The sequence below is a fragment of the Haemaphysalis longicornis genome, unplaced genomic scaffold (assembly GCF_048455015.1).
Source record: "Haemaphysalis longicornis isolate Haplotype H1 unplaced genomic scaffold, Haemaphysalis longicornis Haplotype H1 scaffold_1, whole genome shotgun sequence".
Taxonomy (NCBI): domain Eukaryota; kingdom Metazoa; phylum Arthropoda; class Arachnida; order Ixodida; family Ixodidae; genus Haemaphysalis; species Haemaphysalis longicornis.
In genome coordinates, this window is record NW_027526203.1 from 202,283,844 (window position 1) to 202,301,757 (window position 17,914).

At 44.3% G+C, this 17,914-nt stretch overlaps 1 protein-coding gene across 2 annotated transcripts in view; it reads right to left on the reverse strand.

The window, feature by feature from the left end:
• The window catches only part of Mal (molybdenum cofactor sulfurase), a 65,520-nt gene extending 47,950 nt beyond the window's left edge, over window positions 1–17,570 (reverse strand). Inside the window, exons 1-4 of one of the 2 annotated variants that reach the window (XM_077672827.1) lie at window positions 17,424–17,567; window positions 15,920–15,996; window positions 5,506–5,759; window positions 1,728–1,910 (exon numbers count right to left, since the gene is read on the reverse strand). In XM_077672827.1, coding sequence (XP_077528953.1) covers window positions 1,728–1,910; window positions 5,506–5,759; window positions 15,920–15,937 — 455 coding nt within the window. In that variant the 5' untranslated portion in view covers window positions 15,938–15,996; window positions 17,424–17,567. Of the gene's footprint in view, window positions 1–1,727; window positions 1,911–5,505; window positions 5,760–15,919; window positions 15,997–17,423 lie in introns of both variants that reach the window. The other variant, XM_077672835.1, reaches the window with a different exon arrangement.
• Between the last annotated feature and the right edge of the window lie 344 nt (window positions 17,571–17,914).

Below are 17,914 nucleotides of genomic sequence, written 5' to 3' on the forward strand. Positions count from 1 at the left end.
TGTGCATTTCCTAGCCACGGAAGCACGGCACGCATATGGCGGGTGCACTAACGCAGCCACGGCCACTATTTGCAGCGTGGCCAGCGGCGACATTGCACTGACTGAAGCAGTGAAGCGATTTAGGTCGCTCTTGGATCAGCCTATTTGCGCTCACCAGAATGGAACTCCTGGCACAAACAACGTTACATCTGCAGGAAAATAGCTGGTGAAGTTAGTAAAAATTGTGCTACAAATCTTCATTGGCCCTGCTAGTGCAAGCCGCCATCAAATATCAGCCACAATGGTAAGCCTAAACCTCTCTATGCAGAGAAGCCTCAGTTCTCTGAATGCTTTGAAACCACCACCATTGGCGCGTCCCTCCCTATTGGCACAGTAGTCAGGCCCTGCCCACACAACGTAGCTTGATTGGCACATCACTCACGACACAGGCGGTACTTGTCTGTACTTCTCTATTGGAGACAGAAACGTAGCGAGGACAAAGTCATTATGGTTAAAGCACTAGCTGTAAGTCTGGTAATGCTTACATGCTGAGCAAAAACTGTTGGACATAATGGGCAGAGGTTGGTGAGAGCACCAACAGCTATCAAGAAAGACACATTGCTACAGGCATTTCAACATAAGGTGTGAGATAAGTTTACTCCCTGACCAATCTGAACACTACCCAACGAGTGATTAACTTACGGGATTCTACTGCAGCCACTGCACAAGTGAGGTGCAGTTTATAATCCTTTTTTTTTTGCTATGAAGTGCACCAACTTATGTAGCTAAAAAAATTAGCTTGACTTCACTGTACAAAAGGTTGTAAGTTGTGGCATTATAACAACTCGCAACATTATACTCGGTTACAACTCAAGAACGGCACCACCTCATGTAGTGCATCACTCCGCCAAAGCGCTGGACCTGTAACGTCAGTGCGCGCGCGTTTTGAAAGGGGTTTGCTATGAATGCGTGATATCGTCTGCCTTGTCTCACGCAGTTTGTTTGCTGTCACTGGAGTCGTTTATAAGCATATTAAGTCTAAAAAAATCACGGGAACGGCTCACGCCATGTTCAAAATATTCCCAGTAACGCCCTACTTACGCCACACGGAGAAACATCCGGCTACGGTGATAAGGCACAGCGGCAACTTCCGGTGCCGTTAAGTTGTCACCGAGTATAGCATCAATAAGCCCACATTTCACAGGGTCTGCTAACAGTAGACGTCTGTGTACATAGTTAAATTTAGAGGAGACAGGTTGTCGCTCAAAAATATCATGCACAAAGGAAACTAGTAAGTGCAGGAGGTATAAGGTCATGGGTAATGCCAGCTGCAAAATGCCGACGACCTGAACGAGCAGATTATTTACACTGCATCAGTGACAGATCTATTGATTGATTGATTGTAGGGTTTAAAGCGTCGACGCAACGCAGGCAATGAGGCGCGCCGTATTGGAGGGCTCCGGATTAATTTTGACCACCTGGGGATCTTTAACGTGCGCCGAAATCTCGTACACACGGGCGTTTTTGCTTTTTGCCTCCATCAGAAAAGCGGCCACCGCAGCCGGGAATCGAACCCACGACCTCGTGCTCAGCAGCAGAACAGTGACAGATCTAGGTTACTGACTTTTTTTGCGCCATGAAAAAATAAGAATGGGACAGACTGGAGCTGAGCCTGTGACCTCTGGCTCAGAGCAGAGTGGCTTAGCGGCTATTTAACTATAGGAGAAAAACAAACAAAATCTACTTGCCGAACCGTAAACAATGGCTTGCTTTGCTCCTCAGGGTCCCAAGCATCAATTACAAGTGCTGGATAGCCCTCAACCCTCAGTGTCAGCATCAGTTCGTTTTCGTCGAAGGCAACTCGGATCATCCCAAGACGAGGTTCTTCTCTCATAGAAACAAAATAGTCACCCTTGACGATGAGCATGTGCCTGCCAAGGAAAACGAGATGGTTTTGGCATAAAAAAACTTAGGGTCATGGAAGTGTGCAGCCTTAGGCCACAACAAGCTGGCTATACCATCACGATGCAATACAGCCGAGTGAGACCCACTGTACCTTCTCAACCTGAAAGTGACACAATGATCTCTTAACAGGCTGCCTCTTAGGTTGGATAATTGTTAAAGGCAGCCCCTGCCAATCTCTGCTGACACAGGACAACAAGCTGCAAACAAAGGACCAGCACAGCCCAAGTCTAGACTAACATTACTGAAGGCTCTACCTGACCACCATATACATTTGAGGACTCAAATTTCACTTCGATGTTAAATAAATGGACAGCGCCCTGTAGGCGCAGTTGTACTAACAGTTATTTAGAAGGCCTGAGACTGGCATCAGTTATACATAGCTTATCTTCTGGGCCACGAAATGTTGTCCTGGCTGTTTTTTATTCACAGAAATATATTGAGCCACAAAAAGATGTAACTTCACTGGGCTGGAGTTGTAAGCTCGATGGTGTCCACAACACCATGATAACATGCCATCTTGCATGGCCCTGACTTTCCCAATATACAGTTTGAAAGCCTTGACAAGACGTGTTTATGACTGTAAAGCACATTGTGGCCTTAAGTGCGATACAAAGGAATAGTACTTCTAAAAGTTATTACTTAGCTGTTTGTCTCTTTTCCACTTTGCTGCTGTCTAGCCAGGGGTAGCAAAAAATACAAACGAGCCCACTTCCCCACCTTGAAACAAAACAGTACCTGGCACTAAGGATGGGGTGAAGCTGCCTGCTTCAGAGGAGAGTTAGCATCCACCCTCTATTTTCCAGCCCCAGAAGAGTTGGTTAAATGTAGCCCTTCAAACTAATGTTGCCACCACAAGTCAGACAAAGCATACTGTCGCGTGTACACCTACACCATCCAGACACAGCCGCTATTCCCTGTGAGGGCACATGTCATAGAATGCAGTACACTGTTAATAGAGACCACCGAAAATGGTGGCGAGGAAGCATGCTTGCCTTTGCCTCGGTCGCCATATTGGCCACACCTTCAGTACTAGCTCTTCCTGACATCGCCAACCAGACAATCAGCTAACATACAGTTGAACGGCTTTATAAGAGGCATGTACCGGGGAGCAGTTTCTGTTTCTTATACGAGATGTCTCTTATAAGCAGGGAACCATGTTTTCACTTACTAACCAAACCCTAGTTCAATGTGGGCACCGTATGACTAAAACAAGCTCAAAAGAACGCTACAGCATGTTGCAAAAGATTCATTATAATTTATGTTTGGCCCTCAGAATTTATGAAACAGTTCTGAATCTTTGTTTGCCTTATGACTGTATTTACACTGTTTTTTACAACCGATTCTACAAGCTTTCTTTCCTTTCACTGTTTGTGGAAGATGAATCGTAGATGTTGAGTTCACAAGCCTGATGAATAGCCAGAGCTCACGGCTTCTTCCTCTGCGTGCTCAGGCTATTCATTACGCTTGCAGGACTCAACATCTGCGATTCTTCTTGATTGGGAGCTCCGCGAGTGGGAGAGCCCGCATGTGCGGTTGCGCTCCAATGGATGCCAGTAAGCTTCAACCACTTCTGTAAGTTGCATTTCCATTGGCAGGGCTTCTCATCGTCATTTCATAGCTGACTGAACCACTGTGTGTTTGCTGAAATTATAATAAATAGCGACTGCAGGCGTCTGTCGTCTACCTGTGTTTCCACAATGGAAGCAACTGCAATTAGTGACAGCTGGCACTGCATCTGGAGTTAAAATGTCTGCTACAAGCGAGATTATTGATTGAAGTTCAAGAATGACTTGTCCCTTATAACCAACTGTCTTCTACATCCGATGTCTGTTATAAGGGAGGTCAATTTAATGGGAAAGGTAGGGCAGCCAACCATGTGGGTGAATAGTGTCTCTTATACCCATTTGTCTTACATCCATGTCTATTATAACGAGGTTCAATTGTATTACTCTTTTCTGTGTGGAGCCAACCCGTGTCTTCAGCATGTAACAATATTCGTATACACTTATGGCAAAAAACTTCACTTGGTTAAAAATATGCAAGTTGAAAACAAAGTAGCTCTCCTAGCTAAAAATTCTTGTGATCTCACTGCTGAGGTCTCCTGTTTGGCCCTAGTTTTTCTCATTTAAGGTTTTTAATATTCATCACTATCATCTTTTCATCATCCAGTAAGAAAAATCCTGATGAGAATGTGCGCCTTAATACACCTATGTGATTTTTCGTATGTTTAGACTTCTCTTTTAATTCCAGGAAACTGCTGCATGACAAAAGGGCACATTTGGTTTAAACTATCTTTTCATAAATTGCTAGAAAAACTTTCCAAAAGCTAAGCTTCACAACTGTTTTTCCAAACTGAGTCACAACGACCTGTGCACTGATGCAGATCATTGTTCAACAGTTGAAGCTCAATGCTAAAATGGGAGGCTGCAATGCTGAACCAGTGCACAGGAAAATTTTATGCACCCACACATGTGCCCTCCCAACACATCAACATGCTGAAATTATGATTCTAGAAACGCACAACTAAAAACCGGGAACCAAGTAAAACTGGCGACGCAGCTAGGGAAAATGTTTGCTCAACTAAATTCAGTGAGACCCTGAAATCTCCACTCATCTCCCAAGTTCTGATGCCCAATTTCCCTGTACAATAAACCATTGCCAGAAAGGGGCGAGTCATTTTGTTTTCAAGCAATTGTCACCCAAATTTGTTCCTTTCAGTTATTTCTTTTTGCACTATTGCACATTTATATTTGGGCAGGGTATAAGCCTTAGAACATGCCTAGAATGAGTCTCAGTGGTATGTAGGCACTTGTTGCCAAGCTCATCTTCAGGTGGAATGGTAGAAGTAGTGTGAATGAGAAGCCTACTCATGCATTCCACCCCATCCTATCTTTCTCTAAGCCCTCATTCACACAGCCGTCACCTTCTCCATCACGGCACCGCCACGTCAAGAAACCACAACGGAGACGTAAACGGAGTAGCGTTCGTACTGGAACTCTCCGTCAGTGTACAGGGTCGTCTGCCTAGTGATCAGTTTAGCCTAGAATTGGCGTGCTTCATCTGAAAAGTAAAGAAAATGGCTTGTGCTCACATTTCGCTAAATTTAGCTGCAAAAAAATTGTTTTCTGATTAGCTGGTTTACCATGGGGCATGGTTCCATTGTGCTGACAGGACAGAAACGTAGAGCTCGGCCTCCCGTCATTGTCGCACCCTTTTTGGCGAGAAATCGAGAGAAAAACCGTCGCCCATGACGGAAGACTGTGACGTGACGGTGACGTGAAAAACGGCTGTGTGAATGAGGGCTAACACTGCTAAGTATACAATGTTTAGCCAACTCAACCATCTATCAAGTTTAATTTAGGCTAGTTGGTTTTCTTCTGATTTACATCGCTCTGTCTTTAGCCAGATAACACTGCTAAGTATACAATGTTTAGCCAACTCAACCATCTATCAAGTTTAATTTAGGCTAGTTGGTTTTCTTCTGATTTACATCGCTCTGTCTTTAGCCAGAGCCAAAAGACATTAAGAAGTCCACACAGAAAGATAATACGAAGCCTTCACCTGTCCCTGAGTCCCTTGTATACTGGGCCAGCCACAGTGCAATGTGCATAAGGCACGTCCACCCCAGTGACGGACTTGATCGGGTAGATCACTATGTTGGCCAAGCGCCCGACTGGCACAAAGCTCTTGCTGCCGGAAGCTCCTCGCCTGAGCCAGAGGTACGCTGTGGCGGCAATCATACCCCCGAGCACAGTAGCAGCCACGGTGGTGTTCAGATGAGGCGTTTTAAGGGCCGGAGATGACATGACCAGTGCCTAAAAAAGAAGCATCCTAAAGCATTAACACAGAAATAAACTTTACACCGAAAAATTGCACCTACCTAACCCAACCCAGCCCAACGTAGCCTAACCTACCCCAACCCAGCCCAACCAAACCTAACCTAACCTACAAGGGTTTCCCGACAAACATCATTGAAGGAAGTAACAACCACTGTCTAATTACTTGACAAGGCTGAAGTTTAGAATGTGCAGGCCATGTTTTAACCTCCTTTCTTTTTTTTTTTGCTGCTCTACATGCATTATATATGAGTAAAGTGTGTACAGGCGCTACGCTTCCCTTGCACCATCTTTCCCGCCAATTGGGCCCATCGGCTGTGATGGTATATTTGTAAGTCTGCTGGTCAGCATTTATTGAATTACCAGTGTGTATAACTGTACAACCAACCACATGTATAACTGTATAATGCTGTATAACCCTGCATACAGTACCCGTCACTGGAGGTTGCAACACTGTCGCCAATGAAGAAGCACTCTTTCAGCCCGGTAACCAAAGATGAGTTACGATTTGTAATCACTTTCTATTTTTAACACCAGGGGTCGGTAAAAAATCTGGGAAAAAATGCATTTTGTCCCTTTGCCACGTGTTTAGCCTGATATTGAGGATTTAAAAATTGCAGCATGCATGTGAAATGCCGTGGCGCCAACGTTTACAGATAAAGAGCTGTTCTCTACCGTAGTCTGGATAGCAGAGTTGCTGGAGATGTTGAATTTGTTGGCAAGAATGAGTTTTATGTTGTTTGTGAGCACGAGATGGCTTTAGACGACGACAAAAGCAACAGCGACCCCGGTGACACGCTATGAAGTGCCCATGAGTGGTGATGCGTAACCAATGAAACGTCACCGCCAGGATCCCCGCAACTTCTCTTTTGTTGAGCGGGAGAAAAAGCTGCCCTTAACAGCAACTTTTTCTTTTAAATTTTTTCTGTTCAATTGAACAGTCGAATCCCAAACAGAAACCAATAGAGATATTTCTGAATTCCAACATCAAAAAATTGACAAGATAAAAACTTACAAAATTTTGCACGTTCATCAAGAAATATATTGAGGGTCAAAACGTTAAACACAAAATATGCGTGTGAAAATAAAAATTTTGAAGTCTGCGAAAGCCTAAAAAACCAGCATGCAAACAATTGCTACATTGCTTCGATAGCTGGTGCAGTAGCCATTAAGGACACGCGGTGTTTTCCCCTTTTCAGAGTTGTACAGATAAGCTAGATGCCTAAATACAGTTAAATGAAGTATTAAGAGTGTAAAACAATGCAGCCACAAATAAGAGTTTGTAGCATCAAATCAATGCAAACTTGGTATGCATTTACGTGCGAGGTATTTTGCAGCTTAAACTGACCTTATTCTCAACATTATAACAGTGATGCCCATGACTTGCAGGGTGCTGAAGCCACCTCACATTGCTTTCAAGCTAGGGCAGTTTGCTGACCCTCTGAAAGATATACCATCCCTTCAATTCGAGAAAGTGAAGAACAGCTTGATTAGTTCTCCTGACTCTTGCCTCATGTCCCTAGCACTCATCCCCATGTGCCGTGGAATGTCCTTTTCCGACAAATTCTACTCATGAGCAAAATCCAACCCTTGTGCCTGAATTCAGTTATCCATTTCATCCATATAGCATGTGAACTTTCCCAGTTTTTCTTGTCACCCCATGGTACACTCACGCCATAGTGTCATCATCTAATCATCTAATCTTTGCATTATTGCCCAGCACAACTCTGTATCTTTTTTGTTTTCATTTTGTAGAGTTGAAGCTTCATCCACTTCACTTTGCTCCTTAACTTATGATTTGCCTTTTCTGCCCACAAAGTGACACTGAAGTGATTTGTAAACATTGCGGGATTACTAGCGCAAATTGTAGTCTGGAGTCCGTAGGACATGTTTCGACCACTCCCGAGTGCGTTTACGCGAATTTATTTAGTAGAAAAATCGATTAAAAAATGCTGCCCTCCTCTCTGCATCCTCGCCCATTTTTTGTGGCGTTTTCATGTGACGTCAGGAGGAAATGACTTGACTGCGCTACTGCACGGCTCGCCGATCTTCCGACAGAGTCAGTCAGCCCAGCGTTTAGTCCACCGGCCGCCAACGGTTTGTCGCACGGTTTGTCGCAATTCGTTCGCTCAGTTGAAAGTAAGCCACAGCACGTTTGCGAATGGAAGAATGTGCCTTTCTTTACTTTGTTAGTTCGTACACTGTATCAAGCTCCGAGTCCGGGTCGCTCCACCAAGCGCTGCACAAGCACACATGCGACGCTTTGCTGACTGGTACGCTAGTAGCAAAATCTAAAGCCATTTGAAGGCAGGAGAAGAGTCAGCAAAGCCAATATACGTACTAAGGAAATAAAATCAAACTTTTACCGACAGCTTAAAACTAGGAAGCATGAAGCACTTTTTTGCGCTCGGTGAACAAGCACAGCGGTCAGCAGCATGATCACACATCTGCGAACGCTTTTCCATCTTAGAAATGCCATTGCTAGATGTGATATATTGTGGAAATTTTGGGGACGCTTACTGCACGAGCGCTATACAACAAATAGTCACCTAAGCTGCTTGAAATGCTAAAACTTAACAAAAGTGTGAACTGGTTATACATTATATACCTTATATTTCCAGCGCCGGCAGCGGTGGCCTGTTGCCGAGTGGTCTGGAGCACTAGGTGTGTCATTTTACAAGTCGTAAGTTCGAATCCTCCACAGTACATTGCTTTTTTTTTTTGTAAGTTGATTTTTTTGTTTTCTGCCGATGTTTCCAACACTGAGTTCACCATTTTTGGGCCGTAATGTTCAATGCTTCACGAGCGCATTCGCAGAACGTACGCAGACTGACACTGACGCACTAGCAAGTTCTCGTTGGCGTGCTGTTACCATAAGCACCGACTGCTTGCCGGCAGTGGGCACAGGCCAGAATCAGTCAACCCTTAGCCTAGTGCGAACACTCTTTTTACGATACAGGCATGAGTGAGGCAAGCTCCAAATATGGGGGAAAAGCGCATGGCGTTTGAGCGTCTGCGGTGACGCAGAGGGCGTTCATCCACTGCGTAGGCCTCGGCAAGTGATTGTTACGATTCCAAGTTGTCCTGGAAGGCTTATCTTAGGCATTTTACAGCCGACAACATGGCAGAAGCGCGGTATGATGATTACTGAGATATCGAGAATGCCCATCCAACGATGTTGTCAGATGTCAAGCATGTTGTTTTACAGAACCGAAACCGAAACTTGTTTGAATGCTAATCGTGGGCACTGTCCAATCATGGTGCACCTCCTCCTGTCGTCACAGCGTTTAATTGGTGCGGCCGCCGCGAACCGCGCATGGTAGTTTTTCTTCTTTCGAGCTTTATAAAATAATTACCAACTTGTCAACCAGATAAATGATGAAAAGTGCGTTAATTTGAGCGAGACCACGCAGTGCAAGAAAAAACAGAAGCTTGACAAATTTACTTCAGTGTCCTTCTAAACATAGTACCTGACATTTTTTTGTGACCCTTTGAGCTGATCGAAGTTTTCTTTAATGCACTTCACAACATGATTTGATTACGAGAGATTCTGAAACATATTCTGAAACACATTTTGAACATACTAAAAGATATAGTACTGTCTTAGGCTATGTCATGCGCATTGGCAGAATTTTGTCTTTCGGGGGGGGGGAGGCCAAACCCCCTCCATTGCAAGGGGAGAGGGCAACGGGAAGGAAGCCATTGTATGGCACGGCTTGATGGTGGTCAAGCGCCCCTTTTGCACACCCCTGCCGACGCTCATGCACTATGTGGTCATAAAATCATCTAAGGTTTGACGAAATCTCGTCTGGTCGGGTAAAAGGTTGATAGTTAAAAACTTGCGTCACCAACCAAAGGCTTATTAAAAGCGTAAAAAAGAGACGTTTCGGCTTCCGTACGGAAGCCTTGTTCACTGAGCAAATAAGCCCGAAGCACGAAACTTAATTCGGCACACTTAAAAAGCTTCGGGCTTATTTGCTCAATGAACAAGGCTTCCGTACGGAAGCCGAAACGTCTCTTTTTTACGCTTTTAATAAGCCTTTGGTCGGTGACCGCAAGTTTTTTAACTATGCACTACGTGGTCAACGACACCTGTGCCAAGCATAACTTTCTTGCATACAGTAGAATGCTTAGAGTTTCGCTGGGAAGTTCATAGTCCTTTTCCTTTGCTTGTGAATTGCCACCATCATTCGGTGCATTTATGCATCATCGCTGCGTTTGCCCGTCGCAGAGTGGTGATCCCTAAAGTTGTACAGCTGTTCCAGTTCTGGTGAGGGGGAGCATTGCTGAGCTCCATCAGTGAGCTTTGTTGACAACGGCATGTCCTTACATCAGCATGCCTGCACGATATCATATTTGTCAAGATTTACCCTTTTTTTGTTCAAATTTTTTCACACTCCTTGTTAAAAGGCATGGGCACATCCAGTCAAAATATTGATTGATTGATTGATTGATTGTAGGGTTTAACGCGCCGACGCAACGCAGGCGATGAGGCACGCCGTAGTGGAGGGCTCCGGATTAATTTTGACCACCTGGGGATCTTTAACGTGCGCCGTCCAGTCAAAATATGCTTGTAGCCTGATTGAGTACAACGTTCATTAGCCTTGTGCCATTCGTGTAGGCCTGCAGCCGATTCTGTGAAAGCACTCAAACAAGTTATCAAACAGTTTGAACAAACACACTTCATGATAACTGATTTTCTGCATTTGCCCGTCGCAGAGTGGTGATCCCTAAAGTTGTACAGCTGTTCCAGTTCTGGTGAGGGGGAGCATTGCTGAGCTCCATCAGTGAGCTTTGTTGACAACGGCATGTCCTTACATCAGCATGCCTGCACGATATCATATTTGTCAAGATTTACCCTTTTTTTGTTCAAATTTTTTCACACTCCTTGTTAAAAGGCATGGGCACATCCAGTCAAAATATTGATTGATTGATTGATTGATTGTAGGGTTTAACGCGCCGACGCAACGCAGGCGATGAGGCACGCCGTAGTGGAGGGCTCCGGATTAATTTTGACCACCTGGGGATCTTTAACGTGCGCCGTCCAGTCAAAATATGCTTGTAGCCTGATTGAGTACAACGTTCATTAGCCTTGTGCCATTCGTGTAGGCCTGCAGCCGATTCTGTGAAAGCACTCAAACAAGTTATCAAACAGTTTGAACAAACACACTTCATGATAACTGATTTTCTGCGTTTGCCCGTCGCTGAGTGGTGATCCCTAAAGTTGTACAGCTGTTCCAGTTCTGGTGAGGGGGAGCATTGCTGAGCTCCATCAGTGAGCTTTGTTGACAACGGCATGTCCTTACATCAGCATGCCTGCACGATATCATGCCTGCACGATATCATGCCTGCACGATATCATGCCTGCACGATATCAAGATTTACCCTTTTTTTGTTCAAATTTTTTCACACTCCTTGTTAAAAGGTATGGGCACACCCAGTCAAAATATGCTTGTAGCCTGATTGAGTACAACGTTCATTAGCCTTGTGCCATTCGTGTAGGCCTGCAGCCGATTCTGTGAAAGCACTCAAACAAGTTATCAAACAGTTTGAACAAACACACTTCATGATAACTGATTTTCTGCGTTTGCCCGTCACAGAGTGGTGATCCCTAAAGTTGTACAGCTGTTCCAGTTCTGGTGAGGGGGAGCATTGCTGAGCTCCATCAGTGAGCTTTGTTGACAACGGCATGTCCTTACATCAGCATGCCTGCACGATATCATATTTGTCAAGATTTACCCTTTTTTTGTTCAAATTTTTTCACACTCCTTGTTAAAAGGCATGGGCACATCCAGTCAAAATATGCTTGTAGCATGATTGAGTACAACATTCATTAGCCTTGTGCCATTCGTGTAGGCCTGCAGCCGATTCTGTGAAAGCACTCAAACAAGTTATCAAACAGTTTGAACAAACACACTTCATGATAACTGATTTTCTGCCGCTTTTCAACTGTGGTCTAAACACAAAAACCTCTATGCAGATGTCCACTTCAAAGCCAGCGAAGAGATTACAAGAGTTTACCATCACATACCACCAGACAGTGGGCTGGGGTAAGTGTGCCTACAGTGCCTCAGGCTCTCAGCTTCAGCCAAGCAAAAATGCTTGCACGTTTGTAGACATCTTGTTACAAACACTTACAGGAGAAATCCGGTGGGGACACAACCTGTCAGGCTTGCCAAGAAAACATTTTTCGAGATAAACAAACTGCCGATACATCAGCTGCAAGCACCTGTAGCGCAAGAACTTTGCTGCGCACACAACAAGTGTTTCTAGTCTTGTGTAGTCTTCTTGCTTGTGTAGTCTTCTCTTCTCTTCTCTTCAGCGCTTGTGTAGTCTTCTCTTTGTCCCGTGCTTCGCGCTGTTTTGTTAAAGTGTTGCTACCATATTTTTAACCATAACGCGTAGTTTTAGGAGCTTGAAAAACTAAGTGGTGGGGAGTGTACGCTGTAAGTAGCAAGTTTGTTTGCCATGCTTTTTTTTCTTATTTTAAGCTTAAATGAAGCCCCTCGGCTTCCACTAAATGGTGAAATGAAGGGTTCAACTACACAATACTGCTAAATATGAAAGTTCAAGAATTTTTTTTCTAAGTCACCCGAACTGATTCCACCCCAAATGATGATCAAAGATAAATAGTGCACATTAACTGGAGAGCCACAATCTTAATCTTCCTTTTGCAACTTGCTACATTTCAGCCCACCGTCCATGATTTCACATCTCTGAGCAGTATGCTCGTCTGTCAAGCTTTGCAATTTGTACACAGTGCAGCTTTGTTCCATTTATAGATGGCAATAAAACTGTAATGCATTATGGAGCCAGCTACTAAATCATTCTCGCAATTCCAGTAAACTCTGGGTCACTGGCTGCCAGAATGCCAGACTTATTTGCCGTCAGGCAAAATTCACCAAAAGTGTGTTTCGCTCGCACCGGGTATTAGCATTGGCCGAGTTGAAATTGGTCCAAGTTGGTCAAGACACACCCTGGGTTAGTACCAACAGCACAAACATAGGATGCAATACACAGAAAGGTACACGCATTGCACTGCAGCACTTGTGCCACATGAAATTAATTGTGTCCCATGTTTGACCTTTTTGTATCATGGAGTATGTTAAGGTTGGTATTACATGAGAAGGTGAGCGATTTTATATTGATAATGTCGCACTATTGCCTATTTTGGCCTCACGATGAAACAGTGGCCTGCTTTCTGGAATTCGCTTCTGTAAAAGAACATATTTTAACATCCTCTTTCCCTTGCTCAGCATTTTTTATTTGTCTTTTCTGATCACAGTGTCTAGCACTGCATCCAATGGAAGCCGAAATGAAAATTAGTTACGTCCGAAGTAACTTGACCCAAATGTCTCAAGTGACGTCCGCCGTAACCAAATGTAAGAACTCGAGTTGTGCCTCAGTAACCAGAAAGAGAAATTAGATAATGAGATTTTCTAATCAGATTAGATTAGATAATTAGATTTTGAAGTTCCATCCAATGTAACCTGAACTAAAAAATTAAGAGATGTCTGGTGCAAAATCAAGCAAAAAATTAAAATTACATCTGACAGAACCAGAAATAAAAGCTGCAGGTACATCCGATATATTCTACACAAACTTACTGTAATGTTCTGCTGTACAGCCCATACGCGACATGAACACAAAAATAAATTACTACTGTGTTATGTTCAATGCAGCATTGGTAAACTGATTGAAACCGTGGCTGCTCTCATGATTCTATGTTGGTCGAATGGTCTAGAACATTTTTTTCATATATGGGGGCTTCTGAAGTAAGAAGAGTTTGATGTCCATTCAAACACTTTTTCATTATTAATGATTTATGGAGATTTTTTCAAGTAAGCATTTCTTGCTAAATGCAACCCAGAAAGATAAGGAAAACAGCGTTAACAAAATAGAACCTCTCGTTGCATGTGCTACAAGAGCTTGTAGCCTGGCTCCTGCCGAGAAGGAAGTTGGTATGGGCCAGGGCAGACTCTTTTAGCAAGCCCAATAATTTATTTATTAGTGGTATAAAAGGAGTGCCTTTGTGTTGAATTCGTTTCCATGTATACATAAATTACGTACAGTAGAATCTCGATAAACGAAAATCGCTTAAACAGAAGTGTAGCCTGTAAGTTGGTTAGTTTTGAATTCAGATAAAGTAAAAAAACTTTCGGTAATCGGAACTAAAATTTCCGACGAACCGTGTAAACGGAACAGAAAATGGAACTTCTTGTCAAACCCATGGAATAGCACCAGCTTTTTCCGGTTCAGGCTGTTTAGTTTTTGTTTTGTTTTTTGTCCTCGTTAGCCTCGTATCATTAATAGTCAGCCGTGTTAGAGCGACGAATGCAACATCACAGTTCTTGTTCTAGTCGTTCGGACTCTATTCAAGTCGCCGAGGTTACAGGGCTGAGCTCCTACTGCCTCGTTCCTGCCATCGTGGTGCTATTCGTGCTTTGTTGCCACGTTGCCGTCAGCTAAATTCGGTGGCTCGTAAGCACTTGCAAAGTCGAGGCCTGAGGTGTGCACACCATGCGCTTACGTTAGAAAGAAGGACATAATTCTTGGCTTCGAAAGCGGCTCTTTGATGCTGATTGATTGTGGGGGTTTAACGCGCCGACGCAACGCAGGCGATGAGGCGGGCAATTTTGACCACCTGGGGATCTTTAACGTGCGCCGAAATCTCGTACACAGGCTCTTTGATGCACTTTCATGCATTTTTGAGGGCACAGTGACCAACTGTTGCCAAATAAACTTTGTGAATGTTCTGCCTAAACCTCTTGTAGTTTTCTTGTTTCCTAAAGAACTATCATTCTAGTGCTTAGAGTTCCATGAAATGGCATTACGAGTGAGTTTGCATACAAATTTGCACTTTTGCACATCTCTCACTAAACGGAACTCGTGTTAAATGGAACTAATTTTTTCGGTCCCTTGAAGTTCCGTATATCAAGGGTCCACTGTACAGAAGAATAAAGCTTGGGGTGTTTTGTTATCGCCTGGATCGACAATGTGTGCAAACCATTTCCTTCAAGAGAAAACTCGAGCTTTAGCTTCAATGGAAATCATTTTATGAACATCTGCATATAAGCTTCATACGTATGGTGTCCCTGAGTAAACATTAAAACAGCACTAGAATTGGTCACAAAAACCACAAAATTGGCATATAAACTTAATCCTTTTTTCAAATACGTTTTTACACGTCAGATTTTATAAAAATCTTATAAACTTCTTACAATATTGTCATGAAAAGACATAACATGGACACCAGTAACACGGACATGGAAATCCTTTCACTACATTAATAATTAATTGTGTTTGCTCAAATAATCCCTGCCTTCAGCCATGTCAACTTTCCTCTCGGCACGAGCCAGGCTATGAGCTGGAGCAGTGCACATGTCAAGAGGTTATATTGTGTGAGCTGCATCCTTTTCTTCGTTTTTCTGTGTGGCATATCGCCGGACATGCTTTCACATTGAAAAAAAAAAAACCCTCCATCAAGCGTTGAAAAGAAAAAAAAAACGAGAGAAGAGGATGGTCAGCAACAAGCACCCCACACATCTTGCTACAGCAGCCTCTAGATGCGAGGAACGTGCTCTAGATGACCTACTTGAAAGCTTTTTTTTTCTTTAGTACCTTTTTGTTCACACCCAAGAGACATCATTGGTAGATTAAGAACTGTCAGCCAAACTTCAGCTGATGGAAAAACATCAAACATACTCAGTTCTAGAACAGGTAGCTATTCCAGATCAGGCTCTTGCAACTTATACCCTTCAAAGAGCAAATTGATACTCTGGGCAAAGTATCTGCTCAAAGTGAAGGCATGAGGGTCAGCATGGCACAAACTCATCCTCAATCTCCAAATGGTGTGCAGGCCTACAGCCATGATGAGATCACGGGTACATTCGATTCAGCCTGCACATCTTGAACCAGTTCACAGCAGTCCAGTGCCAGTTCCGCCATCCTGCATGACCAGCAGAACCAGACCTGCACTTCTTTCATCTGCTGCTGCACCTCCTTCCTGCACCACCGGTGAATTGAACAGCGCAGTTCAGGTGCTGTGAGCTGCCCCGCTGAAACGAATGGCAAAGGACTGCACCGCCTCAACTGGTTCACGTGGCACAGGTAAGTCGAACAGACCCTGTATTGCATACCTTTGTCGCTAGCTGCATAAAGGAATCGTATGCCTTGAGGTGAAATGGACAGGTCTTTAAGGTTCTCTGCAACACATCTGAGGAAAAAATGGCATCCCAACACTCTGGAATAAGATGCTCAACAGTTTACGGTTTGTTGCACAAAGAGCAAGTCGTGGGAATAGCAACATTAAGCCTTTCTCCTGCATACATGTCTGAATGGGCAGTTTTTTCACAGTTTTTCACAGATGCTGGGGTGGCCCTATTCTTGACACGAGATAAAATGTCCAGGCCAGGAACAGGGCAATGATCAATAAAGTGGCACGGGAAACGTCTCCTTCAAACCGTTTGGGATGGCCTTCCTTGATACAGTTGTTGATACCCCACTGAAAAATATACTGTCAGAAACCTGCACAAGCCCACCTCCTCCTCAATGCTACCTTTAAAGGTCGGGCAGTTTTTATTTGCAGAAGAGACATTAATCATTGTCAATGCATCTCGCAGTACACCTTGTAAACTGGTTCGCAGAAAAGGGCCCCTTGCACCTCCAAAGAACAAAACCCTGTTCACAGGCTGACGAACATAAACATGACATAAACCAGCCCCACCCTCCCTCGCTCGTCGAAAGAAGTTGACTCTACTTGAACGCTCTTACACCGATGACCAAATGAAAACAGCAAACACGCAATGTATTCTCTGAACATCAACTCGTAAACAATAAGGACTTGCAGCATGCAACACACCTTTGCTAAAAGGAAAAGGTAAATAAACTGTGGTATGTGCGAAAAAAGGAAATGCTCGGCATGCACGCTTCGTTTTCTCTTCGCGCAGCCTTGCAGTCACGGACTCCCAGTACTCGCGGCTGTCCTAATAACTGTCCGCGGGAGACGAGCCTGAAAGCGCACGTTCAGCTTACCAAAAGCTGCATCAGATATAATTCAGTAATAAATTTGTATTGGCGTTACAATAAGGCTGCGTAGGCTACATAGGATGTAACTTTTGGTTTTTATTCCTTGTATCCGCCACAAGTAATTTTGAACTTTCCAGTTGAGTCTTCGTTGGACGTAACACTACAGGACGCAGTACGCAACTTTAATTTCAATTCCAGGTTACGCCGGCCGTAACTCGAGGCTGAGGTCGTCCAGCATAGCTTTAATCTCCATTTCGGGTTGTGTCGACCGTAACGCATGCGTTTCTCAAGAACGCTCCCACTGTGCACACCAAGGACTAACGCACACAACCGTACAAGCACCACTGGCTGCTGTTTGTGTCCATGGCAAATGCTTGACCAAGCAGTTGCTTCCCAAAACCAAGAAGCAAACTTTAACGCAGAATGTTAGGGGCAGTAAACCAGGGGAAACAGGACACACAAAAGAAATGCGAAGTCGTTGACAGGCAACAGCCATCCTTGCGATAACGCGATAACGGCACTTTTTGTTGCTACAACGCAGCCATGTGCGTAGTAGCAACTGACGTCGAATTCACCCAGTGCAGTCATAGCAATCACCGCAGAACAAGTACTTACTATGAGGTAGGTCTGAAGAGTGAACACAATCCCGCGAAAAACGAAGTTCAAATACCTCCGCCCATCAAGTTCCGTTGCGTAGAGGCACAGAACAGGGTAGAGGTAGAGTGAACTAGAATACTCTAGTAGAGGCAGGTAGAGGCCGCGAGCTCGACATGTAGGGGGCGACCGCGTCGCGCTCGAAGTTCAAATACCTCCGCCCATCAAGTTCCGTTGCGTAGAGGCACAGAACCACAGACAGAACAGGGTAGAGGTAGAGTGAACTAGAATACTCTAGTAGAGGCAGGTAGAGGCCGCGACATGGCCGCGAGCTCGACATGTAGAGGGCGACCGCGTCGCGCTGCTAGTGTGGATGCTCCGCTGAGCACACTGTGGGCGCGCTTCGTGCCTTTTTCTCGCCGTATGTGCGCACGACAGGTGCAAACAAGAGTGGTATGCTATAGTTCGATCGGTTCCACTGTTCTCTACTTAGTTGCTGGATGGCGCTTCGC